The following is a 25,795-nucleotide window of genomic DNA, read 5'->3' as shown; positions in this document are numbered from 1 at the left end:
AGGCATTTTTTGGTCAGTGACTCGTGCCTGTCATTCGGGCTAGCTTACTCTCATGTTGTCCTGAGACCCCGCCCAGGATATGTGCCCAGGGTTGCTACCATACGGTTTAAAGACCAGGTAGTGAGCCTGCAATCGCTGCCCACGGAGAAGGCAGACCCAGTCCTTTCATTACTTTGTCCAGTTCACGCTTTGCGAATTTTACTGGACCGCAATCAGACCTTTAGATCATCTGAGCAGCTCTTTGTCTGTTTTTGTGGTCGGCAGCAGGGAAGTGCCATATCGAAACAGAGGTTGGCCCACTAAATAGTGGATGCCATCGCCCTTGCTTACCAGAGCCAGGGCAAGCTGTGTCCCCCAGGAGTTTGTGTGCACTCCACTCGGAGCTTCGCATCCACTTGGGCGCGTGCACGCGGCGCCTCTCTAACAGACATCTGTAGAGCTGCGGGCTGGACGACACCTAATACATTTGCTAAGTTTTACAATCTGCGAGTGGAGCCGGTTTTCTCAAGGGTATTAGGTAACCCTTGGTGATTGAGGAAACAACGGTGAAGGTATTGAAACATGCTTGCTGCGCCATTCTCCCTAACACGGAGATACGTGCGCTTTTTTCATCTGTCAGTAAAGTTCCCCGTTAGGTGAGCCCTGCAGATTTCTCCAAGGCCCCCAGCACTGACTCAGCGGAGGAGTCAATCACTGGCCCATTACGATGTAGGTCTGCCCGCTATGCGTGATCCCCACTAGGCAATCCCATATGCTTATTCAGCCACGGTGCAGCCCCCCCTCACAGGCGGACACGTGTCTTCCCTCTCTGCTAACCATCTTATTATATGTGTACTCCCCTGTCTCAGGGCTAGTCCATATATTTTGCAATCATATCTCCCCATTGGGTAGCAGGTGGCCTCCGCAGCGTCCTCCCTATCGGAACTGCACGCTTTCCCAACGTACTGTTGTATTTTCCTAGAATTATCTAGACGCTTGTGACTCCCAAAAATATATATCTAAATCCGTAAAACTTCTTTGAAGTGGAATAAGTAAGGGCCAGGGATTACGTTGGAAGGCCGCGCCTCTCTTTGATGCAGGAGCGCTCATGCTATGCCTGGCTATCCTCTCATCAGAGGCGAAGGTAAGGTGCAGTCATTATGGCGTTTTCCAGACATTTCCTCATACATGGATTAATAAATAAATCCACTGATAGCATTAAAAGTTCCCCATCCGAAGGGGAACACTCTGGTTACTAAAGTAACCCTTGGAAATGCTATATAGCATCACCATAATGATTGTTTCTTAGCTGTAAGTGTCAGTCTCTTTAGCTTAAAAGAATGGCGTTTCCTTGCTTTCCCTGTGCTTATATGCGGAGCTAATTGGCAATAGGTTCCAGGTGCGCAAGCTTACGCTGCCAACTCATTTGGCATTTCATTGGCCCGTTATATACTCTTTCAGACAATTGGCTTTCTGAAACTAAATCCCCATTCGTGGATTAATAAATAAATCCACTGATAGCATTTCGGTTCCCCTCCTCGGGAAACGAGGGTTACTTTAGTAACCAGAGCGTTCATTATTTAAGTGTTGTACTTACTTAGCAAGCTTTCTGTTCCAATCTTGTCACTTTCCTTTTTACATTTACAGGAATTATGTGAAGAGTCATCAATGGCAGTGATCAAATGCAGTGCAGAAACTTCCACATCAGGGAAAGAGACAGTAAGTGAATTTAATGTCCTTCTTGATTTGAGCAGAGTTTCTATCCAAAACTGCAAATATAACTTATTTATTAATTTATTCATTCATTCATTCATTCATTTTCTTTTCGGCTTAGTTTCTTTATTAATCTGGGGTTGCCACAGAGGAATGAACCGCCAACTTATTCAGCACATTTTTATGCAGCAGATGCCCTTCTAGTCGCATTCCATCTTTGGGAGACATCCACACACACTCATTCACACTCCTACTCTACGGACAATTTTAGCCTACCCAATTCACCTGTACTGTACTGTAGAAACCCATGCGAATGCAGAGAGAACATCCATCGAACTCCACACAAAAACGCCAACTGACTCAGCTGAGGCTCAAACCAGCGACCTACTTGCTGTGAGGCAACAGCACTACCTACTGCGCCACTGCGTCACCAAATATAACTTATTGGAAACAAATTAATTTCCTTTTTGACAGTGACAATGTTAGATGTAGAAGGGTTAAGTGCCATTTTAGGCTGTTTATCCTGGGCTGTTATCTCAAAAACGTTATGATAACTCTCTTTGAGTAAAATAGACCCAGGGATGTCAATTTCCACAAAATCCTGTGATCCATGATCATTTAAATTAGTGATAAATTATCAATTAATCATTAATCACCACTCCATAAACACAATAGATAAAGTTTTGAAATATTAAATAAATCATCATTTGGAGACTTACAGTAATTAATAGCTTAGTCCTTATAAACAGTCGTTTATAAAATACATAATTAATGAATTTGTTACTGAAGCATAAAACCAATACGGAAAATTCTCTTTGCATAATGATCACTGGGAAATAAGCTAAGTACTCATTTTATATATAAACTATAAATATAAATTAATAAAGAAAATAAGTAATGGAAAATTATACGTAAAAAATCTAAATGTATATACAGTAGTAGGCTAGGCTAAATAAAGTTGCCTTGAAGCTTCTGTGAAGAACAGGCTATATATGATAGGTGACACAATCTCAATAAACACTTGGTGCTTGATCTCAAATAGGCTACATTATTTAAGGGCATTTAGATACGACATTGATAGGATTTGCTGATGTCCAACTTATGTTTTCTTTTTTATATTAAGACATTTTCTCTGTAATACTACTATTATCCCTCATCACTGGTAAAATAACCAGCCTTTGTATTTTATGTATTTTAAATGTAGATTTTCCTACCAGTTTGATGCAGGCAAATAAAATTTTGGCCAATCTTACTTATTTCTCTTTTACCTGAACTCGCCACGAGTAAGATGGAGAGAATTAAAGCACATCAGAATAGATGAAAATTTAGATGCTTAAGACATAATCTGTAAAATAATGACTTATTATAAGCTTTGTTAGTTTTAAAGTTTGTTGCAAATATAGGACAGATGTTTTGGATAAACCAATTACAGCGGAGCATTAATTAAATCCTTATTTTTCAGGTAGTGAAACAAATCATCCACTGCATTTGTGCAACAGGCACAAACATAAATGTACACTTAATATATTTTTCTTGGAAAATAATGTATTTTTTGTTGGTCAGTTATCTAGTAAATAAAGAATGAATAACATTTGTGGTGAAGTGTTTCAAAAGAAGAACTGCTATTCAGACTCAAAACAAACTTTTTGTTTAATAAATAAAATAATAATATAAATAAAATTAAAGTGAAACATTCACAGTTTCAGGGAAGCCTATATTAAACGGTTTTCACTGTTAATAACAAAATCATCCATTGCACTGGCCATTATCACTTTAATTAATTCAATCAAGTAATTTGAAAGAACAGGAAAGGCTTTACAAGCTATCCAGAGCACTGAACGTGTTCACAGATTACCTAGGACGAACAAACAAACAAACTTGGTCTGAAGGATGAGAGAACTCAAAAACTCATTGTGAGAATGGAGAGGCTCACTGGATGTCTGGCCGTGACGCATAATTTTTAAAATTTGAGTCTGCATGCACCAATTCGTGCCAGTCTGTCAGATGAAATTGCTTAAAACACGTGAAGTTTCATAAACTAATTTCGAGAGGAGCACGTGATATGATTGTGCACCGCTGGCCACTCATCCGTAATCAGTAATAATCCAATCAGAATGATCCTAGCTTAATATAAATGGATCACTTTATCCTCATTGCACTAGCTTCGTTTTGGAAGAATGCTTCCCGCTACAAACGCTCCAGCATTTAAACTACGCTTCAGCATCATTCAACCTTCTGGCATGGAAGAACAAACAATCAACAACAACAACTTCTCCAACCAGAACCCCGCTCTCCTCAAAACTCCAGCAGCTGCCTCACCAGCAATCGAGTCAGAATCCCCGCAAGAAGCCGGCTTATCAACTCTTCCATCTTCTACTTCATCTGCCCCTCACTACACAAGCCACAACTTCGTCTAAACTTATGACGCCGGCGATTCAAGCCACCGGAATGAAGCCGAACTCACTGATCACCTAACGTTAGCGGTCCACTTTCGGTAACGTGCATGCTTTAAAGGGAAGTCTGGCGTAAACAGCGGGAATAGAACGCTTTAAATGAAGAACTCACCTCTCAGCCTCCCGCTGGTCAGGAGATCCATAACATTCCGACAGCTGAAATAGTTCGAAGAGAAATGACCAGGCAATCTAATCTATAAGCATATGTCCACAACACCTTCATTCGTCGATATGTATTCAAGCCGTGAATATCAGGATACTAGGTAGTTACGTAATCAGTAAAATTCTACTAAGGTTTGACAGCTTGCCGCTTGTTTACTGCAACACTATCAGTCTGCAGCTCTATAGGTGACAACCTGTCGAATCGGCTAGATTTTAATATACATGTTTCTGTATTCGAATGTTTAGTTGGATTCATTTATTACATTTTAATATTTAGTAAATATTCCGTAAGATAAATCTCGCCAGCATTTTTGATTGAAAGTGGTGATAAGGTCTTTAAATGTGTGAAAAAGTATTAAAGGTGTTGAATTACTTCTCTTATTCCTGTATACTATGTTTCAGAAAATGAGCAGCCATCACAGAAGTACAAAGGGCAGCAACAAATCCAAATCCTGATGCCTTCAAGACATGCGTCCTAGCCACTGGCCCCCCAAAGAAGCCCAGATGGCTTTTGTCAGCCATAATCCCACATCCACTCAAGGACGAGGGCGTGACCCAGCCACCTTACCTTCTTCTTCCTTCTAGCCTGAGTAACACTCAGTTTCCTCCCCCAGCCACATAGGTAATTGGAGTTTCATCCAAGCCCCCAGTCACCCCGCCACCCTGGCCGTTTCCGCTGGAGTCTTCACAGCCCCCTCCCATTTCCCGACTCCTGCCGGACCCCGCCCCCCCTAAAGCTCTGACTTCTGCAGAAGTGTTACCCCGAGCTACGACCCCCGCAGGGGTCGTCTCACCGTCCCTTCCACGCCTTAGCGATCTTTATTTATATATACATATATCTATATACACCTGTATATAGATATATATTTATAATAGCACTGTCACTCCCCTGCTCCATCTCCTAACGGAGTGTTCCTCCGTTCCTCGAACTCATACCGTCACCCTCTAACAGGAGTCTTCACTGTCCAAATCCCCTTTCCCAGACTCCTGCTAGAGTAGGCCATCTTGCCCTGTTGCCCGGGCGCCGACCCCCGCAGGGGTCAGTCACTATAATTACTATGCAGTGAGTCACACCTGAGAAGACAAAGACCTGCATAATGAGCTGCATAATGAGCCATCAGACAGGTATGTGACTAAGAGTTTCAAGAAAGAATCTAAAAAAATAAGTTTATATATTTTTTTGTTTGCAGTTTATTTAAAATATATTTAACTATCACACAAAATAACTCAATACTAGTTAACCTAATAAACTCAGTTACCACATAGGAATTGTAAACAGAACAGCACCTGTATTGTAAACAAGTATTTATTTTTATAATATACATATAATAATATATATAATAATATGTATAATATTTGTTTATTTCATAACATTAAGTTTTTCATTATAGGTCTATGTTTATCATTATACGCTATACCTTATAGGATACACTTTGTATAGCAATTAAACTATAAGTGGCCTGTAAGGACATATTTCATATAAATTATAAAGGTTAGAATAAAAGACTTATCGCCAGGAATTCTGTCCTTTGCTGGGTCGAGACATTCTTCAACATGTATGCGCTTCGTCATAGAGTCGCGCTCCTTCTCTGAGGAGAAGGTAAATTCTTTGTCGCTGTTTAGTCCAGTGCTTCTTCACCTGAGTAACGTGCCATCATTCAAACAAAAATAAGTAACTATAATAAAACTTGTCGTTTGATGCCATGTCTCGGAGAGCGTGTACATTATCACCTGGCTGGCTCCCTTCAGTTCATTTCCATATGAACTGCGCCTTCACTGCGGGCGGGATCACGTTCGCTGTAATGAGGCGACAGGAGAATCCATACCCAGTCCTTACTTTTATACGGATTACATAAAAGGAGACTATTTGTTTTCGACTTGAAGTGGTTAATGCAAAAGTAGACATATCAAGCTTTCTTTATAAACATCTTACATGTTTCTTTGTCGAGTATTTGCTGAGTTTCAGTTCATTTTAATGACGTGTTTTTCCTGACACAGTCTACTGTTGCGCGCTTCTCATGCAGGCTATTTGTAATGTCAAAGCCTCCAGGGCGTGGCTGCATTAACTCTAATGAGCTCAGACTGAGAAACTAGACATAGTGTTGGTTTTATACTGATTAATTTATCAAAAAATATTTGTTCCCCTTCGGGGGGAACTTCAGCACTATAAGTGGATTTGATTTGTAAAATCCACGCATTGGGAGGTTCGGTTCAGAAGCTACTCGTCTGAAAGAGTATTGAACGGGCCAATTAAGAATGAATTGGCAGCGCAAGCCTGCGCAGGTGAGCGGCATAAGCAATCAACTGAGTATATAAGCTCACCTGGCGCCAGCAGACGCTATCCTTTTCGCTTCAGAGACTTTCTGATCGAGTCGATGAGGGTTCCTCCTGCTGTGACCAGCGATTCTGAGCGAACGAGAGCATTCTCCCGGTCCAGAGTGTGTACACGCAGTGGCAGACGGTCGAGCTGGGTTTCTCCCTTGCCTGGCGTTCTTTGGGTCCGGTCCTCCAGAGCGGTGCGTATAAAGTTGCAAACTTCACAGAAAGAGCAACACAGTCGTGCAGCACGTCCTTATCAGGACGGCGCTCCGACTGTGCGTTTCTGGATGCGGTGGTTTCCTGTCCTCGGATGATGGGCGCGGGCACTGCGTTACATGTCTGGGGGTCCAGCATGTTAATGCGCTGCTCGCGGGCAGTTCATGTCGTCATTGCGATGCCATGACTGTTGCGCAAGATCGCGGTTAGCCTTTGCAAAAGGGTGAACCACCCCAGTTGTCCCCTGCTCTGCAGCGGGCACTCGGGCAGATCTGAGGGTTTCAGCGAGAGATAATCCGTCGCCCACGGGCCCGCGGACCTCCCGCTCCTCTAAGCGCTCCATCCAAGCTTCGGGCGGGGGAAGCGATCCGTCTAACAGATGGTAGCCCTTACGCCCGATGACACCGGAGACCAGATGTCCACCGCGGCATCGGAGGGTGGGCTTTCATTGTCCGATGATGATCCAGACCCGCTCGCCCCCTTCGGGCTGGTGAGCGCTGTCACTACGGATCCTGAAACGGACATGTTAGCCGTGCTTTCCCGGGCTGCTTCGGCCGTGGGTTGGAGATGGTTTATCCCCCAGCTCCGCGGCCGGACCGACTAGAGGGGCGTTCCCTTCTTCCCGGAGGTGCACAGTAGGCTCACGCGGTCTTGTAAAGCACTTTTTTCTGCTCGTGCTGCGTGTTCCTCCACCCTAACCACTCTTGACGGTGAAACAGCCAGGGGGTATGTGGCGATTCCTCAGGTTGAGTGCGCGATGGCGGTAAATCCGCGCGGCGCCTCTTCTTGGCGGGATCCGCCTCGTCTCCCATCCAAAGCCTGTAAGTTATCTACCTCCCTCGGAGCTAGAGCTTACATAGCTGCGGGCCAGGCTGCTTCCGCCTTGCATGCGATAGCCACCTACTAGCGCTACCAAGCGCAGGCGCTGGCCGAGCTGCACGAGGGTGGGTCCAACCCAGGCTTACGAGCTTCGCACCGCCGCCGACTTAGCTCTTCGGACTACTGAGTCCGCCGCGTGTGCGTTGGGGAGGACGATGTCCACATTAGTGGTCCAGGAGCGCCACCCCTGGCTGATATGCGCAAAGTCGACAAAGTCCGCTTTCTTGACTTCCCCATATCCCCAGCCAGGTTCGGCGACACTGTCTGTGAATTCACCCAGGAATTCAAGGCGGTGAGAGAGCAGTTGGTGGGTGATGTCTTATCGGCGGTCCGTAGCCCGCTCCGCCCGCCGTGCCATTCATACCTGCTCCTCGCCGAAGGCGCCCGCCTACGAGAGCTGCTCCGCCCCCGCACACGCCTCAGGCGAAGCGAGCGCGTCGGGCACCTCGGAAGCAGGCAGCCCCCCTGCCCAGAACGCCGCTAAGTCCGGCAGAGCTCTGCCTGCCTGGTTAGCGCGGGCCAGCTCTTCGCGGTGGCTCATACGCACAATCAGACTCGGCTATGCGATTCAGTTCGCGAAACGGCCCCCCAAGTCACGGGTGTGTATTCACCAGGGTCAGCCCCCTGTCCGCCCCTGTCTTGCGAGAGGAGATTGCTGTCCTCCTGGCGAAGGATGCAATCGAGCCGCTCCCTCCAGCCGAGATGGAGAGTGGGTTTTACAGCCCACGCTTCATCGTGCCCAAAAGAGCGGTGGGTCACGGCCAATCCTAGATCTGCGCGTTTTGAACCGCTGCCTGCACAAGCTGCCGTTCAGAATGCTCACGCAGAAGCGCATCCTCCGGTGCGTTCGTCCTCTGGGTTGGTCTGCAGCATTAGACCTGATGGACGCGTATTTCCATGTCTCCACTCTTCCTCGCCACCGACAGTTTCTGCGGTTGCGTTTGAAGGTCGAGCTTGGCAATACAAAGCCCTCCCCTTCGGGCTCTCTCTGTCTCCGCGGGTCCTCACCAAGCCCGCGGAGGGTGCCTCAGCGCCCCTTCGGCTCGCGGGCATCTGCATACTCAATTTCTTTACGACTGGCTGATTTTTGCCCTCTCTCAGAGCAGTTGATTATGCACAGAGACAAAGTGCTCTGGCACTTCCACCTGTGGGGGTTTCAGGTCAACCGAGAAAAGAGCAAACTCGCCCCCGTGCAGAGGATCTCTTCTCTCGGGCTGGAGCTGGACTCGGTCACCATGGCAGCGCGCCTCTCCGGAGAGCGCGCTCAGCTGATGCTGTACTGTCTGAGAGAGCTCGACAGTAAAATAGTGGTCCCACTGAAACTATTTCAGAGGCTCCTGGGGCATATGGCATCCGCAGCCGCTTCATGCCGCTCGGATTATTCTATATGAGACCACTTCAGCACTGGCTTCACGATCGAGTCCCCAGACGCGCATGGCACGCGCGCGCACACCGAGTCTCTGTTACTGCGCTGTGTCGCCGCGCCCTCAGCCCTTGGAGCGACCCCTCGTTCCTACAGACCTGGGTGTCTCTAGAACAGGCGTCCAGTCTTGTTGTCGTTTAAGCAGACACTTCCAACACGGGCTGGGGGGCTGTGCGTTGCGGGCATGCGGCTGCGGACCTGTGGAAAGGTACCCAGTTGCATTGGCATATCGCCTGGAGCTGTTGGCAGTGTTCCTCGCTCTCCACCGTTTTTTTCCGGTGCTGGAGCGGCAACACGTGCTGGTCAGGACGGACAGTACGGCGGCGGTGGCGTATATCAGCCGTATAGGGGGTATGCGCTCTCGCCGCATGTCTCAGCTCGCCCGCCGTCTGCTCCTCTGGAGTTATCCGCGGCTGAAATCGCTGCACACCATTCATATTAAGGCAAGCTCAACCGTGCAGCCGATGCGCTCTCACGGCAGCCTTGCGTCCTGGAGAATGGAGACTCCACCCCGAGTCTGTTCAGCTGATATGGGCGCGATTCGGGGAAGCCCAGATCGATCTGTTGCTTCCCCCGAGATCGCTCATTGCTAGTTGTTCTTTCCCTGACCGAGTGCTCTCGGCACGGATGCACTGGCTTACAGCTGGCCTCGGTGCACGCGCAAATACGCGTTTCCCCCAGTGAGCCTGCTCGCGCAGTTACTGTGCAAGGTCAGGAAGAGGACGAGGAACAGGTTGCTGGTTGCGCCCCTCTGGCTCAACCGGACCTGGATGTCAGAGCTCTCCCTCGCGATAGCCCTCCCCTGGCAGTCCCTTCGAGAGAGCACCTACTCTCTCAGGGACAGGGCACCACCTGGCACCCTCGCCGATCTTTGAAGAGATTTTAGACGCGAGGAAGACTTAGGTAACCTCCGATTGCGGTGGCTAATACCGTCACTCGGGCTAGAGCCCCCTCCCCGAGCGCGCCTATGCCCTGACGTGGAGTCTATTCACTGAATGGTGTGTCTCTCGCTGAGAAGACCCCCGTAATTTGCCAGATCAGCGTTGTGCTTTCTTTACGCCGAGAGAAGCTGGAGAGCAGGCTGTCGCCCTCCACACTCAAGGTTACGTGGCTGCCATCTCCGCTCTCATAACGCGGTGGCTGGCAGCACCGTGGGAACGCATAACCTCATCATCCGGTTCCTCAGGGGCGTTAAGCGAATTAATCCACCCCGCCCCCTCTCATGCCCTCTTAGGATCTCGCCCTCGCTACACAAGCCGCGTCAGATCCCTTCGATCCTCGACTCAGTATCTTTCTGTCCCTGAAGACAGCTCTGCTGGTCGCGTTGATATCGATTAGAGGGTCGGGGACCCGGAGGCATTTTTCGGTCAGTGACTCGTGCCTGTAATTGGGCTGGCTTCTCTCACGTCCTGAGACCCCGCCCGCGATATGTGCCCAAGGTTCCTACCACTCCGTTTTAATACGAGGTAGTGAGCCTGCAAGCGCTGCCCTCGGAGGAGGCAGACCCAGCCCTTCTTTATTGTCCAGTTCGCGTTTTGCGTATTATCCGGACCGCACTCAGAGTTTAGATCATCTGAGCAGCTCTTCGTCTGTTATAACGGTCGGCAGCAGGGAAGTGCCGTACCGAAATAAGTTCCCACTAGATTGTGGATGCCTTTCTTTCACTATCAGAGCCGAGATGAGCCGCGTCCCCCGAGAGCGCGTGCGCACTCTACTCGGAGCTTCGCATCCTCTCGAGCGCGCGCACGCGGCGCCCCTCTAACAGACTTCTGTAGAGCTGCGGGCTGGGTGACACCCAACACATTTGCAAGGTTTTACAATCTGCGAGTGGAGCCGGTTTCCTCAAGGGTATTAGGTAACCCTTGGTGATTGAGGAAACAATTCGGTAGGGTGTTGAAACACGCTTGCTGCGCCATTTTCCCTAACACGGAGATACGAGCGCCTTTTTATCTGTCAGTAAAGTTCCCCGTCAGGTGAGCCCTGCAGATTCCTCCGTGGCCCCCAGCACTGACTCAGCGGAGGAGTCACTTGCTGGCCCACTACGTTGTAGGTCTGCCCGCTGGTCAGCCCGCGTTTTGGGTAAAGGTGCCTGCTATGCGTGATCCCCACTAGGCGATCCCATATGCTTATTCCGCCACGGTTAAGTCCCCCCCCTGGGCGGACCCGTGTCTTCCCTCCCCGCTAACCACTCTTTTGCTATGCGTACTCCCCCTTTTTAGGGCTAGTCCATATGTAAATTCTGCCATCTATCCCCCCTCGGGTAACGGATGGCCTCCGCAGCGTCCTCCCTATCGGGATTGCACGCTTCCCAACGTACTGTCGAATTTCCTAGAATTATCTAGATGCTCACGACTTCCCAAAAAATATATCTAAATCCGTAAAACTTCTGTTGAAGTAGGATAAATTAGGGCCAGGGACACGTTGGAGGACCGCGCCCCCCATGATGCGGGTGCGTCACGCTTGCTTGACTATCTCCTCATCGGGGGTGTTGGTAAGGTGCAGTCATTATGGCGCTTTCAATGGGCTCCCAATGCGTGGATTTTACAAATCAAATCCACTTATAGTGCTGAAGTTCCCCCCGAAGGGGAACGTTCGAGGTTACTAAAGTAACCCTTCGTTCCCCGAGGAGGGGAACGGAAGCACTATACTCCGTCGCCATAATGACTGTCCCTTAGCTGTTGAAAGTCTCTTCAGCTTAAAAAGGATAGCGTCTGCTGGCGCCAGGTGAGCTTATATACTCAGTTGATTGCTTATGCCGCTCACCTGCGCAGGCTTGCGCTGCCAATTCATTCTTAATTGGCCCGTTCAATACTCTTTCAGACGAGTAGCTTCTGAACCGAACCTCCCAATGCGTGGATTTTACAAATCAAATCCACTTATAGTGCTTCCGTTCCCCTCCTCGGGGAACGAAGGGTTACTTTAGTAACCTCGAACGTTTTTAACATGCATAGCTGCATTTAAAAGTAGGCACTTCAAGCTTTATAAAGATATGTGCCTCATGTCTGGGTGTTTTGTTTTCGCGGAGTTTCAGTTTTCATTTTACTGACCTGTTTCTAAAAACAATTCACGGAGAGAGAAAAGACAGATTGACTACACTGTTTATTATCTTTGTTTTGCAAAAGCACACACGTTTGTTTTTGTTGTGAGTGTACACATTTAAAACTAGTGTAACATGAAATTAGCTCATTTTATGAATATTAATAATCAACAATAACGGTTTATTCTTAATTATTAATATTCCGGCTTAAGCTTCAGTCAACTTGGTCAAACAAACATATGATTGTATACGATCATGCTCGCGCGACCGAGCGGATTCCCAGATTATGAATATTAATTATCAACAATAACGAATTATTATTAATCATTAATATTCCGGATAAATTTATTGTTAATTTGACCAAACAAACACAAGCAGAGCCCCCGCTCTTCCGAGCAGACACGGTAATCTATTCATTTAGAAAAAGGGAATTTAATTGCTACTTCTTGTGAAGTAGATTAATCATTCAAAAGTTTTAAACAACTTATAATAGCTAGGCAGGGGAATCTGTATTTCAGTGACATTTTCTCGTGAGGCAAACAATACAATTCATTTGATTATAATGGAATTTATTGACTAGTCAGACGTAACGAACAAGCAAACGCACAAACATACATTAAACACAAAACAAAGGTAAACCACGTGGAGATATCGGGTCTATAGAACGTGTAACAGCAAAGAGAAATAGTAAAGCTAGGAAATATAGATTTCAGATAAAAGAGTGACAAAACTTTCAGTTCCACACGCACCATTACGGACCACCAAGGTTATAAAAAAAACACATTTTTGATAAAAGGGGCACAGCTTAATCGCATAACTAAAATCACCTGGTCTTTCATGTCTGGAGGTCTCTTTTATGCGTCTCTCTTCCGTCGTGATGAAACTCCTTTTGATGTCCTTCTTGATGCGTGGAGTTTGTAATGCAGTTCGGACGAACATGATCGCAAACTTTAAACTGAGTTTACTTTAGCCGGAAAATAAAGAAAACGTGGCGGCAAAGTCCATGCGGCGTAGGAAAGCCGCGTGGCCCGAAGGCCACCTTTTTGATGTGTTCTTTGTTAGGACCTTTTCTTTCTGCCCAGATGTTTGGCAAAAGGTCTGGTTATACCTGCGGGTCACGTGACAACACGTTCAGCATTCTGACCAATGGTTTCAGGGGAAAGTTTGCGCGCGAACCTCTCTTTGTCTCGAGGCTGCTCGTATGCAAATTTGAGTGTTCGCCTTAAGCATGCGGACAGGCATTTAATACAGGGCTTTAATGAATAAAGCAATGCGAGTTATGGTCTTGCTCTATGCATCATGTGTTGTAAGATGTCAGCAGAAACCCATCGGTACCAAACATGGGGGGGGTTTAAAGTACATCAACATAATTTTTCATATCCTTACAATATTTATGCTTTACAAAGGCCTAAAGGGAATGCATACAGGATATAAGAGAGGTTACACAGGTAGGAAAAGTCAGAAATGAGATACAAAGTTTACAAAACATAACACATTGGTTTTGTGCTGGTTCAGGATTTGATGAGTTCATTTTCTTTCTGTCGGAACAGCCTTGTGTGTGTGTGTGTGTGTATTTGGGCAGGAATGTCTTTGAAGCGACAGACTCAGTAATCCAGGGACACTGAAGAGATAAGTCTAGCGGGGGTACCCAGACTTTGTGGAGCCAGGAGTCGTAAAACCGTTCTGTCGATCAAAGCCAGACCGTGATAAAATAAATAAGAAATTTTATCTGTGGACTGTACGCTACACTAGACACCTAACAGATTCGATTGATGTATTGAGCTTATCTGTACGATCAAAACTGAAAGTGTAATTTAGTTTCATTTCAGCTCAATGAGGTAAAAACTTATATAGCCTACTTTTTGATTACCTGACTCGGAAATTAACGGCAGCAAACGCATATTTAACCAAGATCCAATCAAAACTACATTACATAAACTGCACACACTTGATTATTTATTGATTCATTCATTCTCTTGTCGGCTAAGTCCCTTTATTAATCCGGGGTCGCCACAGCGGAATGAACCGCCAACTTATCCAGCAATTTTTTACGCAGCGATGCCCTTCCAGCCACAACCCATCTCTGGGAAACATCTACACACACATTCACACACACACTCATACACTATGGACAGTTTTAGCTTACCCAATTCACCTGTACCACATGTCTTTGGACTGTGGGGGAAACCGGAGTACCCAGAGGAAACCAACGCGAAGGCAGGGAGAACATGCAAACTCCACACAGAAACGCCAACTGAGCCGAGGTTCGAACCAGCGACCTTCTTGCTGTGAGGTGACAGCACTACCTACTGCGCCACTGCCTCGCCCACACTTGATTATTTAATGTGTAAAATCATGGACAAATGTCTCACATCTCAAATCATAACTTATCCTTTAATGTCCATGCTTAATCGGTCATTGATAAGGTCTGTCGATTAAACTGGTTACTGACAATCAATCGATCATTGAGTAACTGTTGGCATCTCTACTCTCTATTAATTTATAATAATAACTAGTGTATTGGGGGTGGGCATGACATAGTCATGGAATGTGGGGACAGTTTGGCCTTGTAAGAACCCCCATATTTTAACACAGTTGATGAATAGAGTTTCTTCGGTTATGATTTCACTTTATAGTGTATTGTGGGATGGGCATGACATGGTCATGGAATGTGAGGACAGTTTGGCCTTTTGAGGACCCCCATATTTTACACAATTGATGAATAGAGTTGGGTTGGTTATGTGTTGGCTCATTTTACATCTGGCACTAAGATTTTTGTCAATCATGTACAATAGAGATGCGCAGATCAGCAGAAATGACACCCGAATCTGCAGCTTCATACTAATCATCCATCCGCCACCCGCCCGCACATATAGTTTTATCTGATAGATGTATCAGCACCTGATCGTCACTTTAATAATTTAATTCTTTGTTTTAGGCATGATGATAGATCACCGTAAATATTAACAGTAGATTCAGTGAGCTTTAATCTGCGCTTCTCTGAAAGTAAAATAATATGTTAATCGTAAAGGGTTCCACTTCAGCCTAAACGGCAGCTATGTTTTGTTTACTTGGCCTTTTTTTCCGCACGGTTCAAAAACAGAACAGCATCTTCTGTGCCTGGATTCAGGAGATTCTGCCTCGCCTCCTAAATGCGGCCATCTGCACCGCGTGTTGTAAGAATGAACAAGATTCTCCTCGCAAGGCGCTGCAGTCGTGGAAATAAGCGATCTTGTATCTCCCAGAATGATAGCAGATTTTCCTCTGATGACTCCTCTAACTGAAAGTTTGAACAATACTCTTGCACTACATTCATTATTTTGGGCGTCTCATCTTCCCATTCTGCAAAGATCTCTCTTTGCTTTTTTCGCTTGTCCACTACCATGTCCTGCTACATCCACCCGCAATTAATAATAATGTATTTTTTTATTACCCGATCCGCAGATATAAGCGCCATCTTCACATCACTAATGTACAAAGTGTTTTGGTATTGATTTGACATTTTTGCGTCAATAAGGTTTACCTAATGTGTGCACTTTTTAGCCTGGACATGCTTTCAATTCAATAATAAATGCAGCGACTTTTAGGCTGTCAAAAGGAAGTATTCAGTTTTTATTATTTTTACTTAAACAGGCATATCATTTCATAATTTTTTTTACTTTACAAATTGATGCATGCATATAAAAGTTGTGGTATGTCTAGCATGTGAATTGGATTTAAAAAAAACTCTCTCTTTGTACAGTGTCAACATGAAGTACAAAGTGCTGTTATTTCCAATTTGGATTCTTGTGATTATTGTAGTGGTCCTATGTCAAGTAGAAAACGAATGAAGACTTCAGCTTGCAATTGTAAGTATCTATGTCACAAATAATTAGTGTAGAAATGTACGTGTCATCATTTTTAGTCTGTGTTCTTCAGTACAATGTGGCCTTTTCCTGTAATTTTTTGGTATTTTTTTCTTCTGTTTTTTTTTCTTCCATCAATTACTATTTGAAATTACATTAGCTTACTATTAACCTGTGGGACGCGCGCATAGGCCACGTACTTTTAGGAGCACATTTTAACATATATATCACAAAATACTTAACATTATTCGAAGTGATTTGTTTTCATACATCACTCTGCAGTCTTCATAAAGAAGATAATTAAATAACTTAAACTCAAAATAATCTTTCTTGTTCATTTATTTGACAAGTAACGTTATACTGGTGTAGGATAACACATTTCTAACATTCAAGTACATCAAGGCACATTGTTGCACCTGTAAACTTTAACAGGCCTACAGTTGAAGTCAATTTATTTGGCCCTCCCATTCATTTACAATAATTTTTCTGTAAACTTTTATAGTGTTTCCTAAAAAATTTTTATTCTGGAGTCATAATAAGTCCTATTTCTTATTGTTTATTTCATGAAAAAAAAAGCTGTTTTTAATTAAAATAAATAAATAAATAAAAATAAGGACAGTATTATTAGCCTCCTTAAGAAATATTTAAAGTATATTTTTGATTTACACAACAAATCAGTTACAAAATAATTCGACTAATTATTTTAACTTTCCTAGTTAACTAATTAAGTCTAAATTACACTTTAATCTGAATAAAAGACCAAAATACTTAAAGGGACTTTGTCTGAATACAACTGTCTTGCAAAATAATGAGTAAAATGTTCTGCACTGCATGGGGAAGATAAAAAAGTAAATATTAGAAATGAGTTAGTGAAACTATTAAGTTTAAAAATGTGTTGTAAATAAATTATGTGTTGAAGATGGCAATCAAAAATGAATGAAGGCAAAACTAAACGAGTTGAATATGACTTACATAAGCTTGACTGATAACTACATTTAATCAGTGTCTTACATCTGTTCTTTAGTAGCTTGCCGACTGTAAGTTCAAGACTGCATTTCCTAACGTGAAACTATGTACACTAGATTTCTGATTAAAAATGGTCTCTGCATAGCCGAGGACTTCCTATATTAAAAGTGTTAAAATCGCTATTGAAAACAGAAGTGTAATATCATCAACAGTGGACATTTTGATGACTGAAGTTTAATCTTTTTATTACCTGTGTCAATTTGGGCGTCAACTTCTGACGAACGCGGGGAACTGATCCACGCAGCACCTTCACAAAGAGCAAGTGCCATGAAAACAGAGGGAGCGAGCATAAGCGAGTGCCAGAGGGAGCTAAAGCACGCGAGAGGCTCTGCCTTTGAGCCCCCAAATGTGTCATTAAGTTTGACATGTTTCCCCCTTACATGCAACTTTTGTAAAGACAGTTGCTGTGTAAGAATTGTTGCTTGAAAAATAGGCTTTAGAATGCTTAGTTTAAGCAAATTGTATGAACGTGATCACGCGTGTAGATCTGTAGAGTGTCGCTCTCGCTCATCGAAAACCGCTGGAAAACCAGGCTGAATGCGCTGTACTGCGCGCGTTGCGTGCGTCTGTTCCCTAGCGACAATAACAATCACCTGATATCGCCTGTCCGTATTCCTCAAAGTTGTTTAGAATTAAATGTTGTAAAATGACACAACACTTATGTGTGCCTTTTTTCATGCACCCCTTTGATGCTTTATACGTCCATGCTGCGGCACTGAAATTCACACGCTGATTTAATGCTGGTACATACTGGTTACCAAGGTACCGGTGCTATAATAGCACCGGGTTTCGGTACTCAACCCTAATTATAACATGCAATTATTTTATTATGCAAGGCAAAAAACAACACGTTTAGCATAGTTGTATGTTGTCCTATCTAAAATAAAATATTTTACAGCACAGCAAACACTGTAGATTAGATAAAACACATTTACAGGTGCTGGTCATATAATTAGAATTTCTTTAAAAAGTTTATTTATTTCATTCAAGCAGTGAAACTTGTATAATGTATACAATTATTCCACACAGACTGATATAGTTTATGTGTTTACTTATTTTGATTTTGATGACAACTAAAAATGAGAAATTTAAAAAAATGTGTAAAAAAGTTCAGTATTGAAGACACCTGGTGCCACACTCTAATCAGCTAATTAACCCAAAACACCTGCAAAGGCCTTTAAATGGTCTCGGTGTAGTTCTGTAGGCTACACAATCACAGGGTAGATGGCTAATTTGATAGTTGTCCAAAAGATGACCATTGGCACGATGCACAAGGAGGGCAAGACACAAAAGGTCATTGCAAAAGATGCTGGCTGTTCTCAGAGCTCTTGGTCCAAACACATTAATACAGAGGGGAAGGAAAGGAAAAGATGTGGTAGAACAAGAGTGTACAAGCAATAGGGATAACCGCACCCTGGAGCGAATTTTGAAACAAAACCCATTCAAACATGTGGGGGAGATTCACAAAGAGTGGACTGCAGCTGGAGTCAGTGCTTCAAGAACCACTACTCACAGATGTATGCAAGACATGGCTTTCAGCTTTCGCATTATTTGCCAAGCCACTCTTGGATAACGGACAGCATCAGAAGCATCTTGCCTGGTCTAAACACTGTACGGATGCTGAGTGCTCTAAACTTATGCTCTCTGATGAAAGTACATTTAGCATTTTCTTTAGAAATCAAGGTCCTAGAGTCTGGAGGAAGAGCGGAGAGGCACACAATCCACAGGTGTTGCTTGAGGTCCAGTGTAAAGTTTCCACAGTGAGTGATGGTTTGGGGTGCCATGTCATTTGCTGGTGTTGCTCCACTGTTTAATGAGGTCCAAGTTCAACTCAGCTCTACACCAGGGCGTTATAGAGCACTTCATGCTTTCTGCTGCAGACCAACTTTAAGGAGATGCAAATTTCATTTTCCAACAGGTACCTGTTCTTGGCACTTGCACACTGCCAAAGCTATTAGTACCTTCTTTAAAAAAAATTGACTAACCTTAACCCCATCTATGGGCTATTATGAAGAGGAATATGCAGTATGCAAGACCCAACAATGCAGAAAAGCTAAAGGCCACTATCAGAAGCAACCTAGGCTCTCAGAAAACTTGAGCAGTGCTGAACACAAACTGATCCACTCCATGCCACGCTGCAGTCGCTCATGCTAAAGCAGCCCACACTAAGTATTGATCGCTGCGCATGCTCACACTTTTCATCTTCATACTTTTCAATTGGCAAAGATTTCTAGAGCCCCCACATCGTCCGCTCGTTCTACACCTGCACTGTGGAAAGCATCCTGTCTGCTGGTGATGTGACAATAAAAGTGATTTGATTTGACAAGTTTCATAGCCTAAATGGAATTAATATAATGAAACAACTTTTTGAAGATATTTTAATTAGATGACCAGCATCTGTATTTAGCTGAACAAATACACCAGTTAGGTAGCACTAAGGAACTATGCTCTTGAGTATGGTGCAGAGCCTGCACTCTGACTGTAAATTAAAATATGTATTTCTGTATGCGTTTATCTGTTGCAGACACCAAATCAAGTGGAGTTATGATAAAAACATGGAGCAGACTGAAGTGGATGCCGTCATGAAGAAACACCTCACTACAAAAGCAGAATGTGATCAATGCAAGACAACAGAAGACCATGATTTTTATTCCCCCCCCCCCCCCCCCAAAAAAAAAAACATGTCAGAAAATTACAGAGTGGAAAGATAATCTGTCATACATGTAATTTGAGTTCAGAAGCCTGCATGAAAATAGTAAATAAAATTAAATTGTAAGTAATAATAATAATAACAAATACAATATTATATTGCATTTTTTTTGTCCAGGCTGAGTCTAACAGACAAGCTTTTAGTCTTAAAAGACTTGAAGGTTCCTAGATGAAAAAAAAAAAGTCCCAGGTCCAATAAAATAGAAAAGGTTTGTTCTTAATAGAATTTAAAAAAAAAAAAAAAAAGCATCATGTGGGATTATGCAGCAGACTGCAAGCACAGAACAAACCCACTCAATATTCGTGTTTTCCATGTGAAAGAACTGTCGATGTAAATGCCCAAGTACTTAAAAGGCTTTTGAGCAATAGGATGGTCATGTACTACCACTTGACGATGGTCATCTATGCATCAAATACCATCTCTTCCGTTTTCTTAGTATTTATTTTTAGCTTTTAAAAAAAAAAAAAAAAAAAAAAAAAAAAAAAAAAAAACCACACACACAACAAACAGACTAATTTCTTAATGGTAGATAACACAATATCTTTCTCATTAAGTAAACTTAGTATGTGTAACGTAATCTGACACAGAGGGATCCATTTACAGTAAGTTTATTAAACAGTTCAAATGACAAGCACACAGTAGATACTGGTGTGCGAACTCACATGAAACAGGCTTACAAGGTTGATAGGCTGACAATCATAAGTCGATGTAGCAGGCATGGGTCAGAGGCAGGCAGCTGGGATCAAAGTCGGTGATTCAAAGCAAGGTTCTAGACAGGCAGCAGGCAAGGCAAGGCAAGGCAAGGCAAGGCAAGGCAAGGAACAGTCCGGGTTAGCAATAGGAGATCAGGCAAGGATGAATAACACTCAGTAATGCCAGCAAGGCAGCACAAGACTTCGCACTGAAGTGAGTGTGAAGGCTGCTTATATGCCTGTGAGTGCAATCAGGTAATGTGTGTCAGGTGTGCAGTAATCAGTGTCTGAATAGGGTGAGGATGACGTAATGTTAATAGTCCGGTGATGATGACCTCTGCTGGCCAGCGAGGGGAATGACTGGGACCGAGCCGATGACAGAATGGCTGTGTCATCTGAATATTTAAAATTCTGTGAATGCTTACTTGAACAATCATTTGTAAATAGTGTAAAAAGAATAGGTGAACTGACACAGACTTGTGGAAACCCAGTAAGACTGTTCTTTTCATCTGAACGGATATGTTTAACTTTTACAATCTGAGTTATGTTTGTTAAAAATGAGAAATACCATTTACATATGCATGGGTTTATATTTAGCTGTTCCATCTTTTCAATTAACAAATGTGGTTGGATCGTATTGAAAGCAGAACTAAAAATCAATAAAAAGCAGCCGAGCATAAGCTTTAGGATTATCTAAGTGCTTCAGAATCAAGTGCAAAATACTATTAACTGCATCTTCAGTACCTCTTAAGCAGCAGTTCTCAAACTTTTAAGCCAGCGACCCCCAATGTAAGATCGTCAAGAACTCGCGACCCCCCACTACCAAAGCATACACAAACAATAAAAATAACTTATTTTAAGCTGTTCACAATATTTTAACTATATTTACTATGCATTACAGGGTTCGAAATTAACTTTTTTTGCTTGTTAGCAATTGTGCTCCTAACTTTAAAAAATTTAGGCGCACCAGCAAAAATTTAGACGCACCCACCAATTATGAGCACCGTTACGACAAGTTTTATAAACAGATTTATTGCATTTGAAATCAACACTAATCAAAAATAACAAGCTAAAAAAATATATGCATGTGTGAGGAAAATATGTCTCAAGAAATACCGTTATCACAAGAAAATAATTTTTCAACATAACTGAGTGACCAAAAGATCCACGGACTGCTCACCGGCCCTGCATATACCTTATTTGCACACGTCATGTTAATAGCAATACCGGTCTTTTCATATGCTGCAATATTAGTTTAATCTTAGTTAGTGCAAGCCCTTTTGCGATAATGTACGTGGTGTTAGTTTGTACATATAGCTGCCACTTACTCGGCTGACAGCATCTGGCGATTAAATGAAGGGTTAAACAGAACCTCTTGTGCTTAAAATGTGTAGATGTGGCAAACAGTTATCTAAAAAAATCTGTCCCACAGACTTTAAAGTGAGTGCTTTAGTTATTTTCATAGCGGACTTAAAGCCAATGGAAGTCTTTTATCGACTCTTCGAAAAGTGTAGATGGTGGATTAACATTTATTATATGCCATTATTTGAAGCTTTAGTTGGTTTCTAAAAGAAAATCTGTCGGTGTTGTTTTCATTCTTTTATCTTCAGCGTATTACATTTTCGCGGTTGTAGTTCAGATCTCCCTGTCATCTGAATGCAGAAGGCGTTGACTGAGTGATTGACAGCTAATTTTAACCAATCGAATCGCTTTTAGTTCTTGAGCAGTGGGCCAATAGGAAGAGCGCGAAGGCGGCCAAGCATTGCAGACTTTGTTTACTGCAGCAAGTTGACATGACAACTGTTTTAAACCGTTCCTGAGCGCTGCGTTTCAAGTGCAAAGATGCATAATGCCTGAATGTGTTCTAAATACTTTATGAATTTAGTCAAAGTAGACGGTTCCAATGACTCAGGCAAACTGTCCACAGTTTCTTCAACATTTTTAGATTTGCAAATTATGAATTTCCTATCTGCAGTTGCGGTTTTCACATCCAGATGCGTGCTGTATTAATAACCATCGAGTTATTCGCTGCACAGTTATGATGTTCCATTCACTTTTTTAAAAAATACTAACTTCAGTAATATCTTTTATCTAAAAATATTAGCTTTTACTTGTAATACTGAAAAATGTATATTATAATCACTGAAAATTACACAATTTTTAAATCACTCTCGCGACCCCTTGAAATTATTCTGCGAGTCCCGCAGGGGTTGCGACCCTCAGTTTGAGAACCACTGCTCTAAAGGGTTAGTTCATCCAAATATGACAATTAGCCCATGATTTATTCACCCATATGCCATCCTAGCTGTATATGACATTCTTCATTCAGATGAACACATTAAGAGTTATTTTGAATGTTCTCGGGGTACTTAAATACTATAATGGATGTAAAATGTGGGCCTTTTTGGAACTTTGAAAAAAGTATAACTGTCCATTGTCAAACCGTTCCAATACATGTCATGTCTTTTGAAGCAAATCAATATTTTTTTTAACGAAAATATTTGTTTTTTGTGCATTCTAAACTCAGTTGCCACTTGTGCATTGGCGACAGAGTCAGATGAACCTAACCGAATCAAAGAAAAAATCGAAGATGTCCCAAACTTAGCCAACTTGACTTTTTGAGAACAAGCATACAGACATTGGCAGATTCGAAAACCCATTGATCTGCTTCAAAAGACATGTTACCTCCTGGATGTGTATGGGATAGTTTGACGATAGATATTTGGGCTCTTTCGGGGTTAAAAGAGGTCACAGTTCACTACCATTATAATGTTTGAAAGTGTCCAGAAAAATTTAAAATAACTCTTAATGTGTCTGAAAGCGGAATGTCATGTACAACGAGGATGGCGTTATGGTGAGTAAATCAAAATCAATTGTCCATGGTGTTACCAAGGCTCAAGCGCTGACATTTCTTTTGCATAGAAGTAACAATGTTTATTATTCCCAAGTTTTTGCTTTTTTTATTTTATAAAAATACTACTATTATAAAATACCAAATCATCATCAAGTAATAAAATATTGTCATAGTTTTGCAATTTTTATCTGTATGAAGTTAGAAAAGTCACAAAGTGCCTTGAGAAAAAATAATGTTTGTGACTGAATCACACAAGTTGTCTGTTAAAAAATACTATAAAACATAAGCTACATTTAATGAAAGTACAATATATTATAGGTTCATTAAAATGTTTTTATTGATTTTCATTGATTGATCTTTCTTATAATTATCAATGTTAAAAATATTTTTCCTGCTTAATGTTTAATCTCAATTTGAAGGATACTCTATCACATTTACCAAAATAAAGATAAATCAATCCAACAGTTCTTTTTAACCCTGGTAATAATAATAAATATTATAATGTTTCATAATAATTTCTGAAGGATCTCTTAAAGCTGGAATAATGTTGCTGAATATTCACATGAATAAAACATAAGAAGAATAAGAAACATTTATTTCAAGTTGTAATAATATTAATTCTTGATTTTACTTTGTTTTTTTAAGTAAATGTAGCCTAGGTAAGCTAAATATACTTTTTTTACAGTAAAAAACTGTATAAAAAAATCTTACCAATGCCAAACTTAAAAGTTCACATATTTCTGTGGTGTAGATATCATTTTTAGCCATAGCGTTTTAGGTCACTGTGTTGTACTAAAGAGAAAATGCCAGATTTCGGCAAAGTGCCATTAGTAACACAAAACAGCTGACAGCGTGTAATATAATCTTGTGTTGAAGGGAAGCAGCCTTTGCCCTCTGTCAAATCATAACTACTGGTGTTGAAGATGCTTTGTGTTCATATTTTTGGGAAAATCCACAAAACTGTTTATATGAAATTATGTAGGAGCTTTGAATTGTCTTTTCAAAACTGCTGATCATGATAACTAAATTATTGTTGCTTTATCAATAAATAATATGCCTTTTTAATGAAGGATCAGTTGTGTTTATTAAAATCCTTAAAACCCAGCATAATAATTCATAAATAGATGCATAGATAGTTATTATTCATCAAATCTCCATGCTCACCAGGTCATACGGCTAAATGATTGTAACGAATTGTACATACAATTATTGTATTGAATATCCCAGACTAATAGAAGAGCATTTTGCTTCTTGTTTTCTTTAACATGTATAGATTTGTTATTGTCTTCTGAATAAAATTCAACTTTAATTTTAACTTTAAAATCTCAACTTTATAAGCATGACATTCAATAACAGACAATATATATGTGCAAATATGTTTCTGATATTTCAGTCAAAGCTTTCACATTAATGACAGTCATCCCCCTGTCCATCTGCACACCTTCAGCTCTTTTCCTCCATTAATCCACAGGGAGAAATGAAAGCCTCACCCTGGAGCCAAAAACATTTAGTCCCTTACTACAACATTATATGGCCACTGACCTTATTTCAAAGGCATATGGATTATTTTGTCTGGTTTCCTGGTCATGCATTAGATCAGACTAAAAACTCAATACGAACTACTGCACTTTAAAAAGGAAAATGTGTGAGAAAATCAAGCTAATGCATTAAGATTTATATTTTTGTTGTTGTTTAAATTTACACGTTTCTTTTTATTCTACACACTGTTAACAATTTTTGTAAATTACACAGTATTTAACTGTAATATGAACTGTATTTTACTGTAGAACAGTTATGCAATGTTACTGTATTCTAAAGTTGCATTGTGAAAATGACCAGTAAAGATATAATTCTGTAAATACATCGAGAGCAAGATAAATGGTGTAAATGTAAAAACTTTATTTTTGCAGTAACTGATTCACAGCCAGTTACTGGCGAACTGTATAATTACAGGAAATTGTTAACAGTGTACATAATAAGCTATCATAAAATAGTTAATATCAGTTAAATATGCACAAAATTAAATTAAAGTAATTTTGTATTAGGAAAAAAATATGATTTTTGCTGTATTATTTCATTTTTTTAGTTCATATAAACCTTTAGAAAAAAAATCTAATATGATCCGGTGCTTTTTTTTTTTAACCATGATATAGTTGAAGTCAGAATTATTAGCCCCTTGAATTATTAGCCCCCCCTGTTTATTTTTTTCCCCCAATTTCTATTTAACGAAGAGAAGATTTAAAAAAAAATCTAAACACAACAGTTTTAATAACTCATTTCTAATAACTGATTTCTTTTCTTTACCATGATGACAGTAACAATTATTTTGCTAGATATTTTTCAAGACACTTCTATATAACTTAAAGTGACATTTAAAGGCTTAACTAGGTTAAATAGGTTAACTAAGAAGGTTAGGGTAATTAGGCAAGTTTTTATATATTGATGGTTCTGTAGACTATTGAAAAAATATAGCTCAAAAGCTAATAA

At 41.8% G+C, this 25,795-nt stretch overlaps 2 protein-coding genes across 4 annotated transcripts in view; one reads left to right on the top strand and one right to left on the bottom strand.

The window, feature by feature from the left end:
• The window catches only part of scyl2 (SCY1 like pseudokinase 2), a 124,064-nt gene that overhangs the window by 40,552 nt on the left and 57,717 nt on the right, over positions 1-25,795 (bottom strand). The window lies entirely within an intron of this gene.
• Positions 1-25,795, top strand: part of si:ch211-244b2.4 — a 51,328-nt gene that overhangs the window by 10,806 nt on the left and 14,727 nt on the right. The window contains exons 1-3 of one of the 3 annotated variants that reach the window (XM_073946002.1): positions 1,627-1,698; positions 4,710-5,432; positions 19,577-19,665. In XM_073946002.1, the coding sequence (XP_073802103.1) occupies positions 19,608-19,665 (58 nt within the window). In that variant the 5' untranslated portion in view covers positions 1,627-1,698; positions 4,710-5,432; positions 19,577-19,607. Of the gene's footprint in view, positions 1-1,626; positions 1,699-4,709; positions 5,433-12,631; positions 16,030-19,576; positions 19,666-25,795 lie in introns of those variants that run through there. The other 2 variants (XM_073946000.1, XM_073946001.1) reach the window with 2 other exon arrangements.

Source organism: Danio rerio, chromosome 4, assembly GCF_049306965.1.
Source record: "Danio rerio strain Tuebingen ecotype United States chromosome 4, GRCz12tu, whole genome shotgun sequence".
NCBI lineage: Eukaryota > Metazoa > Chordata > Actinopteri > Cypriniformes > Danionidae > Danio > Danio rerio.
The sequence above is the reverse complement of the archived record's forward strand: the minus strand, read 5'-3'. Positions and strand labels throughout refer to the sequence as shown.